The sequence below is a fragment of the Ctenopharyngodon idella genome, chromosome 10 (genome assembly GCF_019924925.1).
Source record: "Ctenopharyngodon idella isolate HZGC_01 chromosome 10, HZGC01, whole genome shotgun sequence".
Lineage (NCBI taxonomy): Eukaryota > Metazoa > Chordata > Actinopteri > Cypriniformes > Xenocyprididae > Ctenopharyngodon > Ctenopharyngodon idella.
In genome coordinates, this window is record NC_067229.1 from 7,797,728 (window position 1) to 7,815,760 (window position 18,033).

Here is an 18,033-nt window from a genome sequence, read left to right on the forward strand (position 1 = left end):
TCAGTAGGGATGTTTAGTAATCTTTTCAACATCCTCTTGCTCACTTGCACTTTGAAAAGGCCAAGGGTTGAGATCAACAATGTGAACATTAAAGCAGGATTTACAAATATCACTGGATGCCTCAAAGCCAGAAAAAAACAACAAAGTTGGAAAAGATTGAACGCTTAAATTTTAAAGCTGAAAATCCGAACGTTTGATCTCAGATCAAAAGGGATCAGTAAAGTACTCTTAGTAGCCATTTAAAAAACAAAGAAAATACTTCTGTTGTTTAACAGGGATGATTGTTTTTCCACCTGCGATATTGTTTGTTAAACGTGCCAAATGTCACCCCTGTGACTAAATATTACAAACTGCAAGGCATCTGAAGTGCCACTGAAACATAACAGATTCTCAGTGACCTAAAAACGTATAATTAATGTTACATTTGTATACCACTACTTTTCACATCCACGTTGTTTGCACCTCGGCTGACTGCTTGATAACTATCAACACCCTCTAAAGTTTACGGGCTGTTAAGGGGGTTTGGTGCTGCCGGGTCTCTCAGCGTGAGGGTCTGAATGCAGCCTATTAAAAGTGTAACACAGTGTCTCCACTGACTCTGTTTGAAAGGTACTTCAGCAGCCACTGTTTTATGGAGACATACACTCACATGCCCCTGCTTTGGTCTGTGCTCAATTTTCTTCGCATTGTTGCAAAGGCCTGTTCAACTGGACAAGAACTTTGCTGTTCAATCAATCAGTTCTGTGAGTGGGCATTCAAATATGCTGCGTCAAAACGTGTCATAGTGATAGCAAAAGTGATACCAAATGTAAAAAAAATGTCATGACATGTCTTGACGCCCCATATTTGAGTGTACACACATGCAAACAAATCCAAAAAACATGCAGAGCAAATGATAACAGTTTTGATCAGTTAATTACACAAAGGTATCGTATGGCTTCAGAGAACTTTAAAAAAAATAATAAATATATACTTAAAAAAATACTTAAATACTTTCTTAAAAATAATCTTACATGTTAGTTAACTGTCAATTAATATTTTGGCTAAAGATTAGCCACAAATTAATAATGAAACTTTTTTTTTTTTTTTTTTTTTGTAAAATGGTAGCGTTGGGGTAAGTTGTGCCAGATGCTTTGGGGTAAGTTGTGCCAGTGCCATCAACTGACAGTGACAGTATTTACAGCATTTGGATGCAAAGCTCACTATTACAAATAATATTTCTATACCAAATACCATTACAAAGTGCAGAAAATTGTTTGCCAACATTTAAATATTCTATTTTTCTGGATAGTTTAAGAAAAAATATTATGAAGCAAAATGAAAGCAATAGACTTATAAGAATTACTCTTATAAGAATTACTCTTAAGTTATATATACACACACACATATATACATACTTCAAATCAAAAGTTTGGACACATACTCATTTTAATGTAACACTTTATTTTTCCTTCACATTTCTTTAATTCAAGTTGCTTCGAAACTAATTTCAAGCACCTAAGCGTAAGCTTTTCTGGTCTTAAAGATCACAAAAAGTGTGTATTCAAACTTTCGCCGGGTAGTGTACAGTATATAATTCAGAGACACCCGAATCATAGTAGAACCCTAAAATCGAGGGAATCTGATATGCGGCTGATAAACTGAGAGCCAGGAAATACAGCAGCGCCAGTTAAGTGAAAGTCGACCACCAGAAAAACATGACATGAAACAAACAATAACAAATCGAAGCATTGAGAAACAACAATACTGAGATAACAGCAGGAACTCCGCTTTCTCCACTCCTCCAAGGAAAAAAAAAGATGCAGAGGAAGACAGAAACAAGAGAGAGAGTCTGAGTCAGACTATCACTGTTGAATCTTTGCCAGAACATTTTAGGAACTTCGCTGAAGAAGGTGGCTGTCGGAGGAGAGGGTCCAGCCTCACTCCCACCTCCTCCTTCCTCCCCTCCTCCTGAGAAAGGGGGGAGTGTTTCCCTCTGGTCCTCAGTCTTAACACTTCGCAGAGCTCTGAGACGCCACACTGAGCTCTGGAAGCTAGCTGTGACGGACAAAACACACACACACACACTTGGCATGGATAGCAAAGTTCTAGCGCTGGTGGCCCTGCTGACGCTCGCCATATGGAGCCCAGAGACGGACGGTAAGTGGGTTACGACTAACATTTACAGATTTACAGCATTTAAGTTTTCAGATGATGCTTTGACGTGATGTGTTGCAATTTAATTCATTAAATAACAATAAGATGGATATTGGTGTATCATCCTGGGTGTCCTGTAGCTATGCTAAAATAAAAATAAAAACTTATTTTATTTTGAATAACATATATTTATAATAAATACAAGGTATATATTCATTTTAAATGTATTATTCAACATAACAAAACTAATATTTTATGTTGAATAACAAAAAAGTGAATATTTATTATTCAAAATGACTACAAAGTAATTTTTTTTTTTTTTTTTTAAATACATTTATAATGTGTAAAATGAATTCATTTTAAATTCATCTTTCAAAAAACTCATTGCTTTCCTATTGTACACTGAAAAAAATGATTTATGATTTGCTTTTAAATGATTTTTACTGAGAAATTGCTTGTAAAATTCACAAATAATTAAAAAAATGGCAAGTAACATTTAATAAAACATGAAATTTTAAAGTAGAAAGACTATTTTCTTGTTAGTCATACTCCGATAATCTTTGTTATATTTACAACTTCGTAAAAGCTTTTACAGAGCATGTTTTACTGAAAAGTTTTATTACTTGAGTCGTAAATTGCAGAACTGTTGTATTAAGTTTTCCAGAATAGTGAATATTTTCAGTTAATGATCATTAGGGAGTTAACGACCATTAAGAGGTTCCATTATTATCACATTAATATCACAAGTGCCCTGCATAAATTTGCATATATGTCTTCACTTATCTGTACATGTCTTTACATGTTAGCGGGTCTGATTTAGAGGACAGAAGGTTTCGGCGAGATGTTTAACCAGCTGAACTTGGTGGGTTTAGCTTTGTTGTGCAAAAAATCCTAGCACTGTTTACTTATCCGCAAGCTCTTTTAATTAGTGTCTAATTAGGGAATAGTAAGCAAAAAGTTCCTGCGCTGTTCACTTGGCGCAGTGTTTAGTCAAGGCTTAATGGGCCGGTGTTTAACATGACAAAGGGAACAGACAGTGCCGGAAAATCTATGGGAATTTCAGAGTTTGACTTCACTCATAACCGGGTCCGTTTCAGCAGAAGGAAACCAGGGAGATGTGAAACCATTCAGAGAATGTTCTTCAACAGATTCATTTAATGCACATATTCAGGACTAAACCTGGAGTGGCATAGTGTGATTACGGGATTCTGCCGTGTTTAATGTTGAGGACCCTCAAAAAGGCTCCTTATGAAAAATGTGGCGAGTGAAAAGGCAGGCCGGCCCCTGTGTGAATGGACAAGGGCCACTAGAATGCAGACTAATCTCTTTTTAATGATCAGGGTTTGTTAATGGACGCAGGTGACGGGACACTTTCAGTAGATGCTTTCGAGAGTGCAGTGATTTGTGTTGTACTGTATGATTATATTGCATTAACATGAATTATGGGTTGCTTTAGTTGGAAATTAAGTTCCTAAAATGTGATTTCATTGTCTTTAAGTTGAAGTTCACAATACAAAGGTTTTGCAAAGTAATTTTAAAGGTTCAAATCAGCTAGAAACAGATGTTAATAAAGTAAAAAAGTTGTTTTACAAGTTATCCATCTTCTTATTGTATATGCATCTATAAAAACTTTACAAAAAGTGTGATAATCTGTGGCAATGTCAAAAAATTTATTAGTACATGAAATTTTAAAAATAGAAGAGAAGATTTCTTCCATTTAAAAAAAAAAAATCAGCACAACATGCATTTGAATACGTTTTAAGCTATATTTCCATAAACTAATGAAAATAATATGAAGAGAAACAAGGAATTATCTTATTATCTTTTAAATATTTTAAAATCTCATTATAATATCTACATTTTGAAGATTTTATACACTACCATTGAAACATTTTAAATGTTTTTAAAAGAAGTCTCTTCTGCTCACCATGGCTATATTTATTTGATAAAAAATACAGTAAAAACAGAAATAGTGTGAAATATTATTACAATTTAAAATAACTGCTTTCTATTTGAATGTATTTTAAAATATAATTTATTCCAGTGATGTAAAGCTGAATTTTCAGCATCATTACTCCAGTCTTCAGTGTCACATGATCCTTCAGAAATCATTCTAATATGATGATTTGCTGTTTTAAAAAATATTTCCCATTATTATCAATGTTGAGAACAGTTGTGCTGCTTAATTTTTTTGGTGATACAGTCTGTTTCCGGATTTTTAGATGAATAGAAAGTTCAAAAGAACAGCATTTAGAGATTATAAATTCATTTTATAAATGCCTTTACTGTCACTTTTGATTAATTTAATGTATCCTTGCTGAATAAAAGTATTAATTTCTTTAAAAAACAAACAAACGGTAGTGTATTAATTTAGCAGTTACTATCTTACCAACTGTAACTTCAAATCTCTTCAATATAAGAGGAATTTTCATATTTCTCTTTCTGTTCTGATCACATCACAGCTAAACCCATCAGTCTGGTGGAGAGATGTTGGTGCCGGTCCACTCTCAACACCGTCCCGCAGAGGAGCATCCGTGAGATTAAGTTCCTCCACACACCCAGCTGCCCGTTCCAAGTCATGTGAGTCAACATCCCACGGCCGTCTATCTCTCAACAGCTAAACAGTACCACATTTTTCATGCTTCACACAAAGTATCCAACTAAAGTCATTTTAAGAGCTCCAGAAATAGCTCTTAAAGTTGCAAATTTCCACAGTTGAGTCAAAACAGTGTGGGAAAGTAGCAATGTGTAACACAAAAAAGGTTCAAATGAGAAAATGTGAGAGAGTGATTTTGTCCATTATGAGCATTCAGGTTTTCACGACACAATAATTGTTAAGGGTCAAAATGATTAGCTTTGTGTTATGGGCGACCTTGTCGTTTTCATTTTACCAGCATTTGGTATTACTTCAGCGGTCTGGAATTTATTAAACCGAACCATTTGTACCCCGTCGGCAACAAAAAGCCAAAGCGCTACAGGGGATCAAGGTTACAGGGGTTAGAGAGGTTAGCATGTAGCCAAGGGTCATTTCGGGAACAAACTTTGGCCAGAGGAAATCACCTTTAATCTGCCATCTTCCACACATCTTGTTTAGAAATCCTTTCAGATTCATTGGCCTAGATGAAAGACAGCCACCTACCCTTTCCCCCCTAGAAAAGCACATCACTCATTTTGTTGTTAGCATTAGCTAGCTGTGAGGTAATTACTACCTGCTGGCTCGGTCCCAGACCACCGACAAGCTCGCGCAAAAGATCGTTTAGACTAGCTAGATTAACTCAGAGCCCAAATCACAAACAAACAAATAAAGCAAACTCTCTCAAGATAAACTCAATAGAAGACATCCCGCTGGAAAACAAACAGGGGTAGCATTACACTTTTAGTTAGCTTACTGATCAGGAGTTGATTGTGAGGATTCGTGTGTAGATTTGGGGTTAAGCGGATCTTTTATCTCAGCCGACAGGCTCCATTTGTCTAGACAGATTGAGAGATCCGTGTGTGAGGTGTAAGCAATACGAATAGGAGCCATTTGAATGGCAACGTGAGCCGCTAACTCTCAAACACAACCTTTTGCCACCGAGGTGCGAAGTCTGGGTGTCATTTGCATGGTTTTCTCCATGTGTGGGTGAACGAAGCGTTTGGGATTTTCCTGACTGTGCCAAAACACATTTGGAGGTCAGATATCAGTCAAAAAGATTTCAGACACTTTACTTTATATTTGTCATTAACCAAAACAATTTCACAACAATTTTTCAAATATCCTGGTAAATAATGTTGTAGGCCTATTAATTGCAAGGATGTAAAAAAAATATTGCTGCATAATATAGACAGAAAGATAGATAGAACGATAGAATGATAGAACAATAGATAGGACGATAGAAAGACAGAACGATAGATAGGACGAAAGATAGATAGGGCGATAGATAGAACGATAGATAGATAAAAAGATAGATAGGGCGATAGAAAGATTGAACGATAGATAGGTAGATAGAATGATAGATAGGATGATAGAACGATAGATAGATATATAAAACGATAGAACGATAGATAGATAGACAAGTTGACAGACAGACAGATAATAGATAGATAGATAGGACGAAAGATAGATAGGGTGATAGATTGATAGGGCAATAGATAGAACGATAGATAGAATATAGATAGATAGGACGATAGAATGATAGAACGATAGATAGAACGATAGATAGATAGAACGATAGATAGATAGAACGATAGATAGATCGATCTAGCGGAAGTCATCATAGTTTGGTAAACTTCTATGGTGAACAAAAACAACAATAAATATAATTTTTGCATTACCATTTGCCCCATTAGCAAAAGAAAAAAAAAAAAAAAAAAAAAAAAAAAAAAAAATCTATGATTCCGTTTTTATGACTTTCCAAAAGAGGAAAAAACACAGCAGTGTTAATCAGTTTTCTATATATTAATGTCAAGGTAATAAAACACAAAGTATGGTGTTATAAATGTACATTAATTCTTTTAAAAAATATATAAAAATTTTGATTTGCGACGTTAATAACTGTGGAAATGCATCATCACAGTCTGTAAAAAGGATCCATTTATTTTGAGCCATGATTTAAGGCTGTTCACTCCAAGAACGATAACTATAAAGATAACTATATTAGTGTCACACCAGCGGGCGATGTAGGCATGCGCTGCAGTTTTGTCTTCTGCCACTCAAGCTTTTTAAAGCAGGGTGGATTCTGATTATTTGTTAATTGATTTAAAATTTTATAAAAATAAAAAAAATAAAATCATTTATGTTACTTTAGACAAATTATATGCACATGCACAGTTCTGGGAATCTCAGTCAAAATCTTTCGAATCATCAAAAATTCAGAACTTCCAGACAGCACAACACTGTCCTTACGAACCTCCTCTAATTCAATCCAGTTATCTGATGGAGTGCAGTGACTCTTGCCAGTGCAGCAGAATAGAGGGGGCTGAAATGTATCCATGAAGGACAGTTGATATGATCTGATGAAACACACTGTAGAACCGCAGAGGGAGAAAGGTACAGTCTCTCTATTGCTCTAGTCCGAAACAAATCCCTTCTTTTCTCTCTCTCATTACCAGTGCCAAGCTGAAGAACAACAGAGAGGTCTGCATCAACCCCAAGACCAAATGGCTTCAGCAGTATCTAAAGAATGCCATTAACAAGTAAGAAGAAGCTCTTTCTACACAAGAAACAACAGTTCACTGAGAATCATGGGATAAAATACTGTCTTTCCTTTTAAAACTTTGAATTAAAATTTGAACAAGTCTACTGAACAAAAATAATGTTTAAAACTTACACTACAAAATGTTTATCCTAAGAAGCCGTTTACACGACACAACACAAAAAAGACAACTTTTTATGCGTTTTATGGCCGTTCATTTACACAGTAACGTGGCTTTGTGGGCCTGAAAATGCTAATATTTGAGAACAGGTTTCAAAATGCACGTTTTTGAAAACGATACAGTTATCATCTCCGTGTAAACTACAAATACGGTGATGATATGTGCATATGTATTACATGTTCAATCTATAGGCGCGTAGTGTTTCTTTACAAAGTGACATCGCCAACTACTGGCTTGGCAGCATGATGCAGCGTTTTTAGTTGTTTTGTAGATCTGTGCAAATAGGGATCGTTTTGACAACATTGTCGTCTGTTTATTAAAAAAACGCAAAGGAAAAACTTGCCATTTTTAGCACATCATTGTCATGTAAACATACCCTTAGTAAGTATGTAACGTTTATGTATTTGCACGTAAAATGTACAATTAACTTTACACATAACACCGATACATGCAATTTCAAAAGTACAGATGCTTTCAAAAACAAACATTTTCATGTACAACTTGGAGATTCTTTTGTCAAAACTGGAATAGCCATGACCTTTGCAGTAATTTTGCACCTCTAAGAATAAAACGTAAAAAACAAAACAACAAAAAAAACATGTAAAACAATGCTTAATATAAGAAAACCTATCATGGAACCACACTGATTTATTAAAAAGAAATAATAAAATTTAAAATATGTAATCTGTATGTAATCAACAGTATTAAATGTGCAGAGAGAAGTGATTTTTTTCTTGTAATTTACTAAATTTACTTTACATCAAAACAAATTCAAATGTGCATTAGCTTTAAGTGTTTTAAGACAAATCTTTGCAGCAAATTACAAGTTGTTGTTCCTAACAATTAAATGGCATATGTGGAATGTTATTGGGTAATTTAAGATTATATAAATTACACGTTTACCTAAGTAGGTAATTACGCTCCACCACAGAGCCCTAAGCATTTAACCCCTGTTCATTAATTACACTAATTGTGGATTAATGGTGAGGTAACAGGCAGAGCAGAGAGGTTTTACACCACTATAATCGGCCTCCTATTGTGCCACAGAGCCAAACGGACTGATGCCACTGTAACATAAAAAAGAAAAAAAAAAACTTTTGACGTGTTGATCATTATGGGTCAATCCGGAGCAGTGCTGTTATTGTCTAAAATAAAAACTATTAAAAATGTTCATTTTTGTGAATTATCTAAATTTGTTACAATAAATATAAAACTTAATAATCTTTTTTTTCCAAGTGACGTACTTGCAAAAGACGTTTTGATTAAACTGTTCTAGACTGATAAAAAAAAAAAAAAAAATGTTACATGCATAAAGTTAACAGAACAGTTCACACAGAAATGTTCAAAGACTATAATGACAACTTTCATCCTCAGAAATCGCAAAAACTTCGCATTTAATAAATGTATAAGCATTGACATCTACAGTATTAGTCATAAAAGTAGTACTGGAAAACAAAATAAGCAATTGTTCATCTCTAATAATATGACTTCTTTCTTTTTCAGAATAAAGAAGTCAAAGAAACGTTCAGAGTAAACGCATGAGGATGTGCGGGGAGGACCACAGTGCATCTCTGACCTCTAAAGAGGCACACGTCCTCTTCTCTTGCTTTCTTAGATCACTCTTCCTCTTTTTGGACTGCTTGCACAAACAGCACTTCACCTAAACCTGCCTCTCAAGCACCCAGACAGCCTGCAGCTCACCAAAACACAACCAAACACCTTCATCCTGACGCACTGCTACTGCTGGCTGTGACTGTTTACTGGTGCACGAGTGTGTGTGAGAGTGAATGAAGCGATTGAATGCGACCTTGAACGTGCGAATGGGAAGGCAAGAGAAATATTTACAGGTTTTCCGCAACTTAAAAGGCAGTAAAAATGAGAGTTTGTGGATTTGTGTCATAGCTGTGAAGGATGTTTAACCTTTGGGATAGTTTGGGATTAATAAGGGATGTAAGCAAGTGAAAAGAAGCAGAAAGTTAAACTTGCCCCTGTTCAAGCTCACTTTTGCTGTAGTCTCGGTATTTAAAAGCTCATCAGCACACATGAATGATCTAGCACACTAACGCTAGCCCTGTTCCAAAACCTAATGAGCCGCCTACCTGGACACCTAATGCAAAAACGACAAAACAAACTGCCTTTTAAAATTTACAGCAGTATCAGCTGTTTTTATCAAATTAAGCAATCCCAGAATGCATTGCGACAAGCTCTATTCAAAATCCAAGATGGCAGATGTGAAAAGCAAATCATAAGTATACTCACATTTTATTCAGTACTAAATAAAAGGTTAAAAATTGACTTTTTTTCCCTGTATTTCTATGTATTTTCTTAAAAACTGCATAATTAGCTTAGCAACATGCTAACGTCAAACTGTTTGGAATCAATTGTGAGATTAACATTTTTGGGGAGTGTTTCAAATCAATCACTTACAAAGTTTCATAACAGTTACAGAGCGGCCTTAGGAGCCATTTACACAAGACCGTTTTCAACAAAAAAAATTTTATGCGTTTTGGTTATTTACGCGACAATTGCGGCTTAAAAGCGCAAACCTTTAAAAACGTGTTTCAAAGTGCACGTTTTTGAAAACAATACCGTTATCGTCTCACAAATTTATGAAAACGGTGAAGTCGTGTGCATGCGTATTACTTTTTAGTCTATAGGTGCGTAGTGTATCTTTACAAAGTGACATCGCCAACTACTGGCCTGGCATGAATAATACAGCATTTTAGTACTTTTCGCAAATCTGTGTGAACGAGGATAGCTTTGACAACATACGTGAAAAATGAAAAAGAAAACCTTTCCGTTTTTAGCACATCATTGTCGTAGCCTTAGAAGAGAGTAGGCGGTATGTGTAGTGCACTTAGCAGTGCACTATCTAGGCAAGAGATAAAAGGTTTTGGAACAGAGACACGTTTGACTAAGGGCTGCTACTACAGGAAGCAGAATCATAGTTTCCTGCCTTTCTTTTCCTCTCTGCTACCTGTGTGTAGCAAATGCCAGACACTGAAACCCAAGAAATATGCCATTTAGAGCAGATGTGCTATTTGTTTAAAGCAGGTGTTGTTAATGTAATCACGCCATGGCAGCTTAAAACTTCTGCTCATGTGTATCGAGCGATATTCCGTGACTCAGGCCTTAATTAACAGCATTTGCATACAGATCTTTACTGTCTAGTGGCCTAATTGTGTGTCATACTGGTTGTTACTTGGATCCAACAAGAACAACCAACATGTAAATATTCTCAAGCACTAAATGGCTGTCAGTAAATGGGTTGAACAGGGACCAAAACTGAATAAATGCAAGCAATTTTGTAGACTAAATTAATATTACTTTATGTATTCCATATGTATCATGTTTTGTTTTTATCCACAAAATTAAGGGATATGACTGTGATTTTGGTTTCCATGACATTAACACATTTATCTAACACACATTGTTTCTGTTCTGATAATGTTTTGACTCAATTGCCCAATTGCTGTAACGTTTTTGAGCCACTTTAAAAATAAGGAGTTTGTAATGTAATGATTTATTTTTGTATTGATCAATATGAATAAAAACACAACATACAATGAGAAGGAGTTTCTGTATCAAAAATCACACTTCCACAATTATTCATTTGTCCGAGTTACAGTATACACTGTGTAACATCATTTAAAATAAAACCTTTGTAAAGCACATTTTATTTCATATTTATGCATCATTTTATATTACATAATTTCTTACAAATATAAATATTTCTCACATTAACTGCCAACATAATAAAACCATTTATTTGGTTTTATATGTATGTATACATAAATAAATTCATCCTCACATTTCCTTGTTAATATGAATTTTCCTCTGCAATAGGAACCATAAACCAACAGTCTTACATGTGCTTTTCATCAGGTCTTTCTAATAAGTACTGGACAGATGTTTCTTTTGTTTTCCACTGTTACTATATGCGACTTTTTTTTTTATTGTAAAAATGTCTTATTAAAAAGGCCCCAGTGTGAATGTTGCCGTAGAGCCAGTCGTCTGCACCCTAAAACAAGGATTTCTGGAAAAGACATTTGCGGGACTGGCCTATGTGACATATGAAATGCATTAATATTTTCTAAGATTTTCAAGGATGATTTTAATTACTGAGACAGGACTGAGAACTGAAATTTTTACATTTATAAATCACTTTTTTCTATAATAATTACCAAAAAAAATCGTCTCTGCAACCACACCTATAAAAAGGTGGTTCAGTTTAACTCCACTGTTGGTTCGTGTCTATCAGTGATTGTCAGTCAGTAAATAATAAAGCGGTGAAATCAATACAGCTGGTATTTATTGTAAAAATCACTTTTCATTTCTGCTGCTGCTTAAAGCAACACTTCGAGATGTTTGACCTCGAGGGAAGGCGGGACCCCTGGACTCATTTTTAACACCTGAGTGTATAATATCAGTAGTGAAGGTTCGATACGAGTCCACCACACCAGGGACGGTCTACAAATACATATGGACGCAAATAGCTTTCTCGTCTGATTAAGCTTTCATTCTGAGAAGAGAGGGGATGGTTTATGTGGACGGGTTCAAAATGTGCTTTCAAAAGTAATTAGGAATTGTATAAAACATATAAATCAGCGATACTAATAATGAAATCATACGCTACACAAGTAGGCTATGCGAGTGGGTTTAGCTGTGGGATATAAATAGAGCCGCATACCAAAATCAAGCCCCAGACCTCCTATTCTTACATCCAGATGTTCATTACCGAAATATGATGACGTTCTGCCTAATTGTGCGGCGTATAGTACGTGCTTCGATAAAGAAAAGTTTCTACTTATGGTTCAATGACTAAATTCACGAAAGGCCATCAAACTTACTCAGCTCGAATCAGGAGCGACACAAATCTAACACAGAGGGACAGCGGCGGTTCATGTTATAGCGTCTCTGGTGAGTTGGAGTAATCCCTGGAGACTCGGTCGTGTTTTACTGTACAGATCTGAACAGCTTAATCTACTAATGAGAACCACACAGGCCTCGCGCTTTGGGGCGGACAGGTACCGCAGCGCGTTGGGCTCAAATCACACGGTAATTTGTCACGTCTTTCCTCCGCGATGCTGAGGGAAACGGACACACATTTCCTCAACCTCAAACACAAGTCCATTTCCTCCAACTGTGTATTCGTGAGCCAAATAAATGACTTATCTGTAGCGTGCTATTTCATCTGATATGCCTGTAGATCTTCATTTAGGACGTTCTTGGAAGGTTCTCGAGGTTCTGCAAATTGTTATCAGAAGAGTGAATTAGGATCCGAAATGTTTGAAACCGCTCCAAACCACACAGAAACTGGAAAATCAGTGTCTAAACAATTAGCAAATAGACTTAATAGACTGCAACAGAGAGACTGATTACACTGCAAATAAAAAAAGTTTCCAGTTAAAAAAACTAAATAAACAATATTTGAGAACTTGTTTTTAGAGAATATCTTAAATGTATCCATTGTAAAATAGTTTTTTAAAGCATAAAATAGTTTAAATGTTGAATAAATATATTTTAATAAATACATGGTTTACATTTTTAGACAAAAATACTCATGTATTCCTTCACCAAAAAAAAAAGAAAAAAAAAAGAAGTGCTATATAGCACTAAAAGTGGTTCTTGGCTCATAATCATAGGGGAACCACTTTTGGTGCTATGTAGCACCATATCTTTAAAGGTGCTCTACATTTGTAAAATGGTGCTATGTAGAACACATAAGAGGTGCCATATTGCATTTTATTTCTTCAACAAAAATGGTGCTAAACAGCACCAACAGTGGTTCTTTGGCTCGTAAAGAGCCTTTAAAGGGGCTTAACAGGTTCTTTGTATGGCAGTGGTGCTATATAGCACCTTAACCACCCCAAAGAACCACTGAAGAACGGCTAAAGAATCATACAGGGGCTTAACGGGTTCTGTATATGGTAGCGGTGCTATATAGCACCTCAGTCATCCCAAAGAACTGCTGAAGAACCACTGAAGCACCAAGATTTGGTGCTATACAGCACTTAAAGTGGTTCCCCTATGATACCGAGCCAAAGAACCACTTTTAATACTATATAGCACCTTTTTTTTTTTTTTTTTTTTTTTTTTTTTAATGGAGTGAATGACATCAGACTATCAAAACATGCATTATACGAAATGGTTTAAACAGAAGTTTGAACCAGGTCAGTCCTGTTTGAGAATATCTGATGTGGAGTGTATGTTACGTATCCTGACAACTGTTTTTATTAATATTTAATTCACTTTAATGTCTTTTACAGAAACAGAATGTTCAAATGAAACCTCTTTGTGTTACACAAATTAATTCTACAAGAAGAGGAGGAATCTTGTAGTTGGGATCAAACAGTTGGGCTCAAACTGCGGATATTATTTCATAGATCATCTAGCTGTTTAAGTTTTCAGAACAAAATATGGTTGGTTAATTGTACAAAACTCACTGCCACAATGCTACAGTGTTGTAGATGGCATTGTTATACAGTTACCAAGATGTTCCTAGTGGTTTTTAGCGAAAAGAGGCCTATCATTATGGTTTGAGTCTCTCTATCAGTGTGTCTATGGTATTTTTGCTCTCATTTTTCATCTGCCAGGAGTAACTCTAATCACCTAAAAAGCTGCACACTTTTGTTCATGTCTGCAGGACAAAAAGTGCAGGTTCAGTTACACAAAGTTTAATATGTATACGTTCAAGTAGGCCTATATCCTCCATCAAGGTGAAATCTATGGGATGTTGTCCACACATTTTGTCATGCCAGCAAAACAACATGAAAATCTACTAGCTTGAATATGAAAGAGCTATCAGGCTGTCAAAAGTGATCAGAGGCTACATTAACAATATCACAGTCCTGAAAGACAAATGTCTTAGTGCAGGACAAAAAGTTCATAGCGCCCTATCAAACATCCCTCATGTCTGACAAGCGACATCCATAATGGGCCGCTCGTAACTGTAAACAGATCTGGAATGTTCCAAGATCCATCATGACTTGGGGAAAACTGTTTCCTTAACCCTGGAATGGAGTGAAGGGTCACACTGCTGCTGTGGGCCTATTGAAAACAGGCTGTTCAGAAGAACAAGACGGAGAAAGATGGAAAAGGGAGAGGAAGGTGAGACCTTTGCTTTATATGTGGGTTTGGGTACACGCTTTATTGATGTGATTTTAATGGGATGATTTGTCAACCACGTTATAGCAGCTCTGGTTTTTCACTGGCACGGAAATTTCTATGGCCATACAGGATTCATTCATTACTCATAGGATAATTTCTTAGTTTGTCTGTGCATTTTGTCTAGAATTTATCCATTGGTTATGTCATGTCCATTAGTAACTTTTCATTTAAGATTAATCATTTCAGGATTTGGCTTCATGACTTCCAAAAGATTGCGGCGCCCATTGGACTTGTCTTGATTTTTATAATAACAAATGATTATATTTTAGTTTTATTATGTGTGATTTCAGCTTATTTCAACTTTTCTTATTTTACTGAATAACTTTGAATAACTGAGTAGCCTACATTTACCAAAAGGCCTGTTTCGCATCATTTGAATTGAAGCTCCAGTGACTCCATTTTCCATCTCTTATTGCATGATATTTACTATCTCAAGATTTAACAACAACAATTTGGATGAACAGGCTGCTGACAAATCTCAACGCGATTTATTCAAAAATTGAAATGATTAATTAGAGGTCAAAATATCTCTGAATAAATATCTTCAGAAATATACAGTAATTAGGCAATATCACTCGAGCAAGAGCGTTGTTGTTTTGATTATGCTTCGTGCCACACGGACGAATCACGAATCATGTCCGTGTTGTGTCCGCTTAGCCAGTCCAATAAACAAGAAGTTCATATTAAGCTGCCTACTTACGTTTTTAGACCACTAACGCAAATAGCTCCAAACGAAGCAAACAAATCTGTTTCAGATCAACATTCAACAGTGGTGATTTGTTTTTGAATGAATCAATGTTTTTGAACGAATCAATTTAGTGAATCATTCAAAAACTCTTTCAATATTGACCCCGCCCCCTGGATCTTGTGTTCTGCAGTGAAGACCATCTCGAAAGGGTCACTAGAAATCCTCACCATCCTGGAGTGACACAAACAGTAAAAAAAAGTGCCGCTCGGCCAATCAAATTTGATGACTGCAACTAAATTGCAGAATCAATTTGGTGACCTGCTGCCTGGTGTTGAAATCATTTAACCTAAATTACACAACCATAATGTTTGTTAACCTAGGCTGTGAGAAACATTTTAATGCCTTGTTCTGACATTAGCAACTTTCTTGAGAACAACAGATTTCTGATATATTGTGTTAGCTGGGGTTTGTCAAAGCAATGGGTTCATGTCTCTTTTGTTGGCTGACCTGTGCATGGTGAAAATAGTTCAGAATGAAATCAGTTATTTGGCAGAGCCATTTGGATCTTGAAACAAAAACTATAGCAAAAACTATACTCTGGTCAGGGTTAAAAATTGCTAAGTGTACAAGAGATGAAATACTAAGTCTTTCAAAACATAAATGCACAAGTTCATTGAAAATACATAGTTTGTCTATAAGTTTGGAAAGTAAGTACAAACACGAAGGACCAAATTTCACATCAACATGAATGAAGTGGTTGTCAAGTCACACTGAAGTCAGCCAAAAGCCCAGAGTTCCCAGAAAACTATTTATTCCAAAATGAACATGTATATTTTCACAAGGTCAGCAACACAAAGTTGGTCATAAATGGTTTCACACATCGACCTAACCTTTTTTAAAAGCACCCAATATCATATTTACCCACATTTCTGCTTGCCAGATCTTTCTGTGTGACATCCTCTCATTGTTGAACTGTATCCAAGTGCTAACAGCACATGGAAGAGCAATAAAACCATGTTAAAAAAACACTATAGCTGATTTCTTCCACATTCTTCAGTGAATATATTATTCTCTATTCTAGACCTGATTTAATAGATGACTTGGCCCTGTTACTCCATGCAAATAGGAACAACCTGCTCTGCGATATGGCTTCCTATCTGCAATTAAAGGAAGTTATTTTTGGAGGCCGAATAAGCAAAGCTTTCATTGAGAGCAGATGAGATATATGGTCAACTGGGTCACTCAGCCCAGGCTGCGTCAGAAACATAAGGAGACTTTTTTATTCCTACAGGAGCAATAACCACAGTAGCAAATGGACCGATCCAGGTTCCTCTAGTGCCGTCTTGGGAGCACATCAGTCTATTATAAGCAGACACCTTTTTTAAGCTATGAGAGAGGATTCAATGAAGACTGGTCTGACCTTCAGAAGGACCACACAGGTGAAAGGTCATGGGACGCCGGTCTGGGTGGCATGATGGAATGCTCTCCAAATGGCGCCCCTGGGGTACCATGAGGACATCATGAAGCAGCAGTGGGAACATTTTCACGGATCATTTTGGGTAACGTAAAAACATTTATACATAAACCTGGAAGTTAACATCAACTCTGGTTCCCTTGATTCAATTGGCTTTTGGATTATTGCAGATAAGCTCTGTGACCATAGTTCTTACATTTTTGTTCAATGCGATAATCTTTACAAATGAACACAGCCTTTATGAATTTTGAACTAGCTAATGACCATCTTGGACTAACAAATGACCTATAGACCAGCTTGGAGTAGCAAATGAGATGATGACCAACTTGAACTAGCTAATGACCTAGAGCTCCTTGAACTAGTTAAAGACCTATAGACCAGCTTGAACTAGCTAATGACCTAGACCTCCTTGAACTAGTTAATGACCTATAGACCAGCTTGAACTAGCTAATGACGATCTTGGACTAACAAATGACCTATAGACCAGCTTGGACTAGCAAATGAGATGATGACCAACTTGAACTAGCTAATGACCTAGACCTCCTTGAACTAGTTAATGAGCTAATGACCATCTTGGACTAGCAAATGACCTATAGACCAGCTTGAACTAGCTAATGACCATCTTGGACTAACAAATGACCTATAGACCAGCTTGAACTAGCTAATGAGCTAATTACCAGGTAACCAGGGCTGTGTTTCTCGAAAGCATCGTAAGCTAAGTTTATCATAGTGACTGTTCGTAGCAATGATTCTATGATCTAACAATGCTTTTGAGAAATGCTGGCCAGGCCAGTTGGTAACTAGCTACCATGTTCCAAAACACAGCTATTATCTTAGGCAGGATTTTGTTTCAGCAGGGTAAAAGCAGTGTACAAATAGATATGGCTAATGCCAGTGAGTTCTGTGGGAGTGATGCTATGTGACTGTATTGGTCTCCATGTTCGCAGAACCGCTTGGCAGAGTTTCATCTCAATCCTGGGACCATAAACAAAAGGTTGAGACGGAGAGGTCTGACCTCTGGCCATTTATCTTCAACTTTGACCAGTCATATCAGAGTCAACAACACACCGGGCACCACTGGCACTCCCATAACAAAGAAAGAAACCTCTCTATGACCATACACAGTCATATCGAGCTACGATAAATTATGTTGATGAATTAAGTAGATGACAAGATTGCTTGGAAAAGTCAGTTAAATATGAGATATATT

General features: G+C 36.2%; 1 protein-coding gene across 1 annotated transcript; it reads left to right on the forward strand.

The window, feature by feature from the left end:
• Window positions 1-1,879: 1,879 nt before the first annotated feature.
• Window positions 1,880-11,063, forward strand: cxcl12b (chemokine (C-X-C motif) ligand 12b (stromal cell-derived factor 1)). The gene is made up of 4 exons (XM_051910899.1): window positions 1,880-2,139; window positions 4,599-4,716; window positions 7,228-7,311; window positions 8,995-11,063. Exons 1-4 carry the CDS (start codon window positions 2,073-2,075, stop codon window positions 9,023-9,025), a joined length of 300 nt encoding a protein of 99 aa, XP_051766859.1. The 5' UTR covers window positions 1,880-2,072; the 3' UTR covers window positions 9,026-11,063.
• Window positions 11,064-18,033: the final 6,970 nt, after the last annotated feature.

What these genes read in the sequence shown, in the direction of transcription:
- cxcl12b (XM_051910899.1), top strand. Translation starts at nt 2,073, where the DNA reads ATGGATAGCAAAGTTCTAGCGCTGGTGGCCCTGCTGACGCTCGCCATA. An exon ending in ATGGAGCCCAGAGACGGACG is followed by an intron (nt 2,140 to 4,598) that starts GTAAGTGGGTTA and finishes ATCACATCACAG; the next exon opens with CTAAACCCATCAGTCTGGTG. An exon ending in CTAAAGAATGCCATTAACAA is followed by an intron (nt 7,312 to 8,994) that starts GTAAGAAGAAGC and finishes TTTCTTTTTCAG; the next exon opens with AATAAAGAAGTCAAAGAAAC.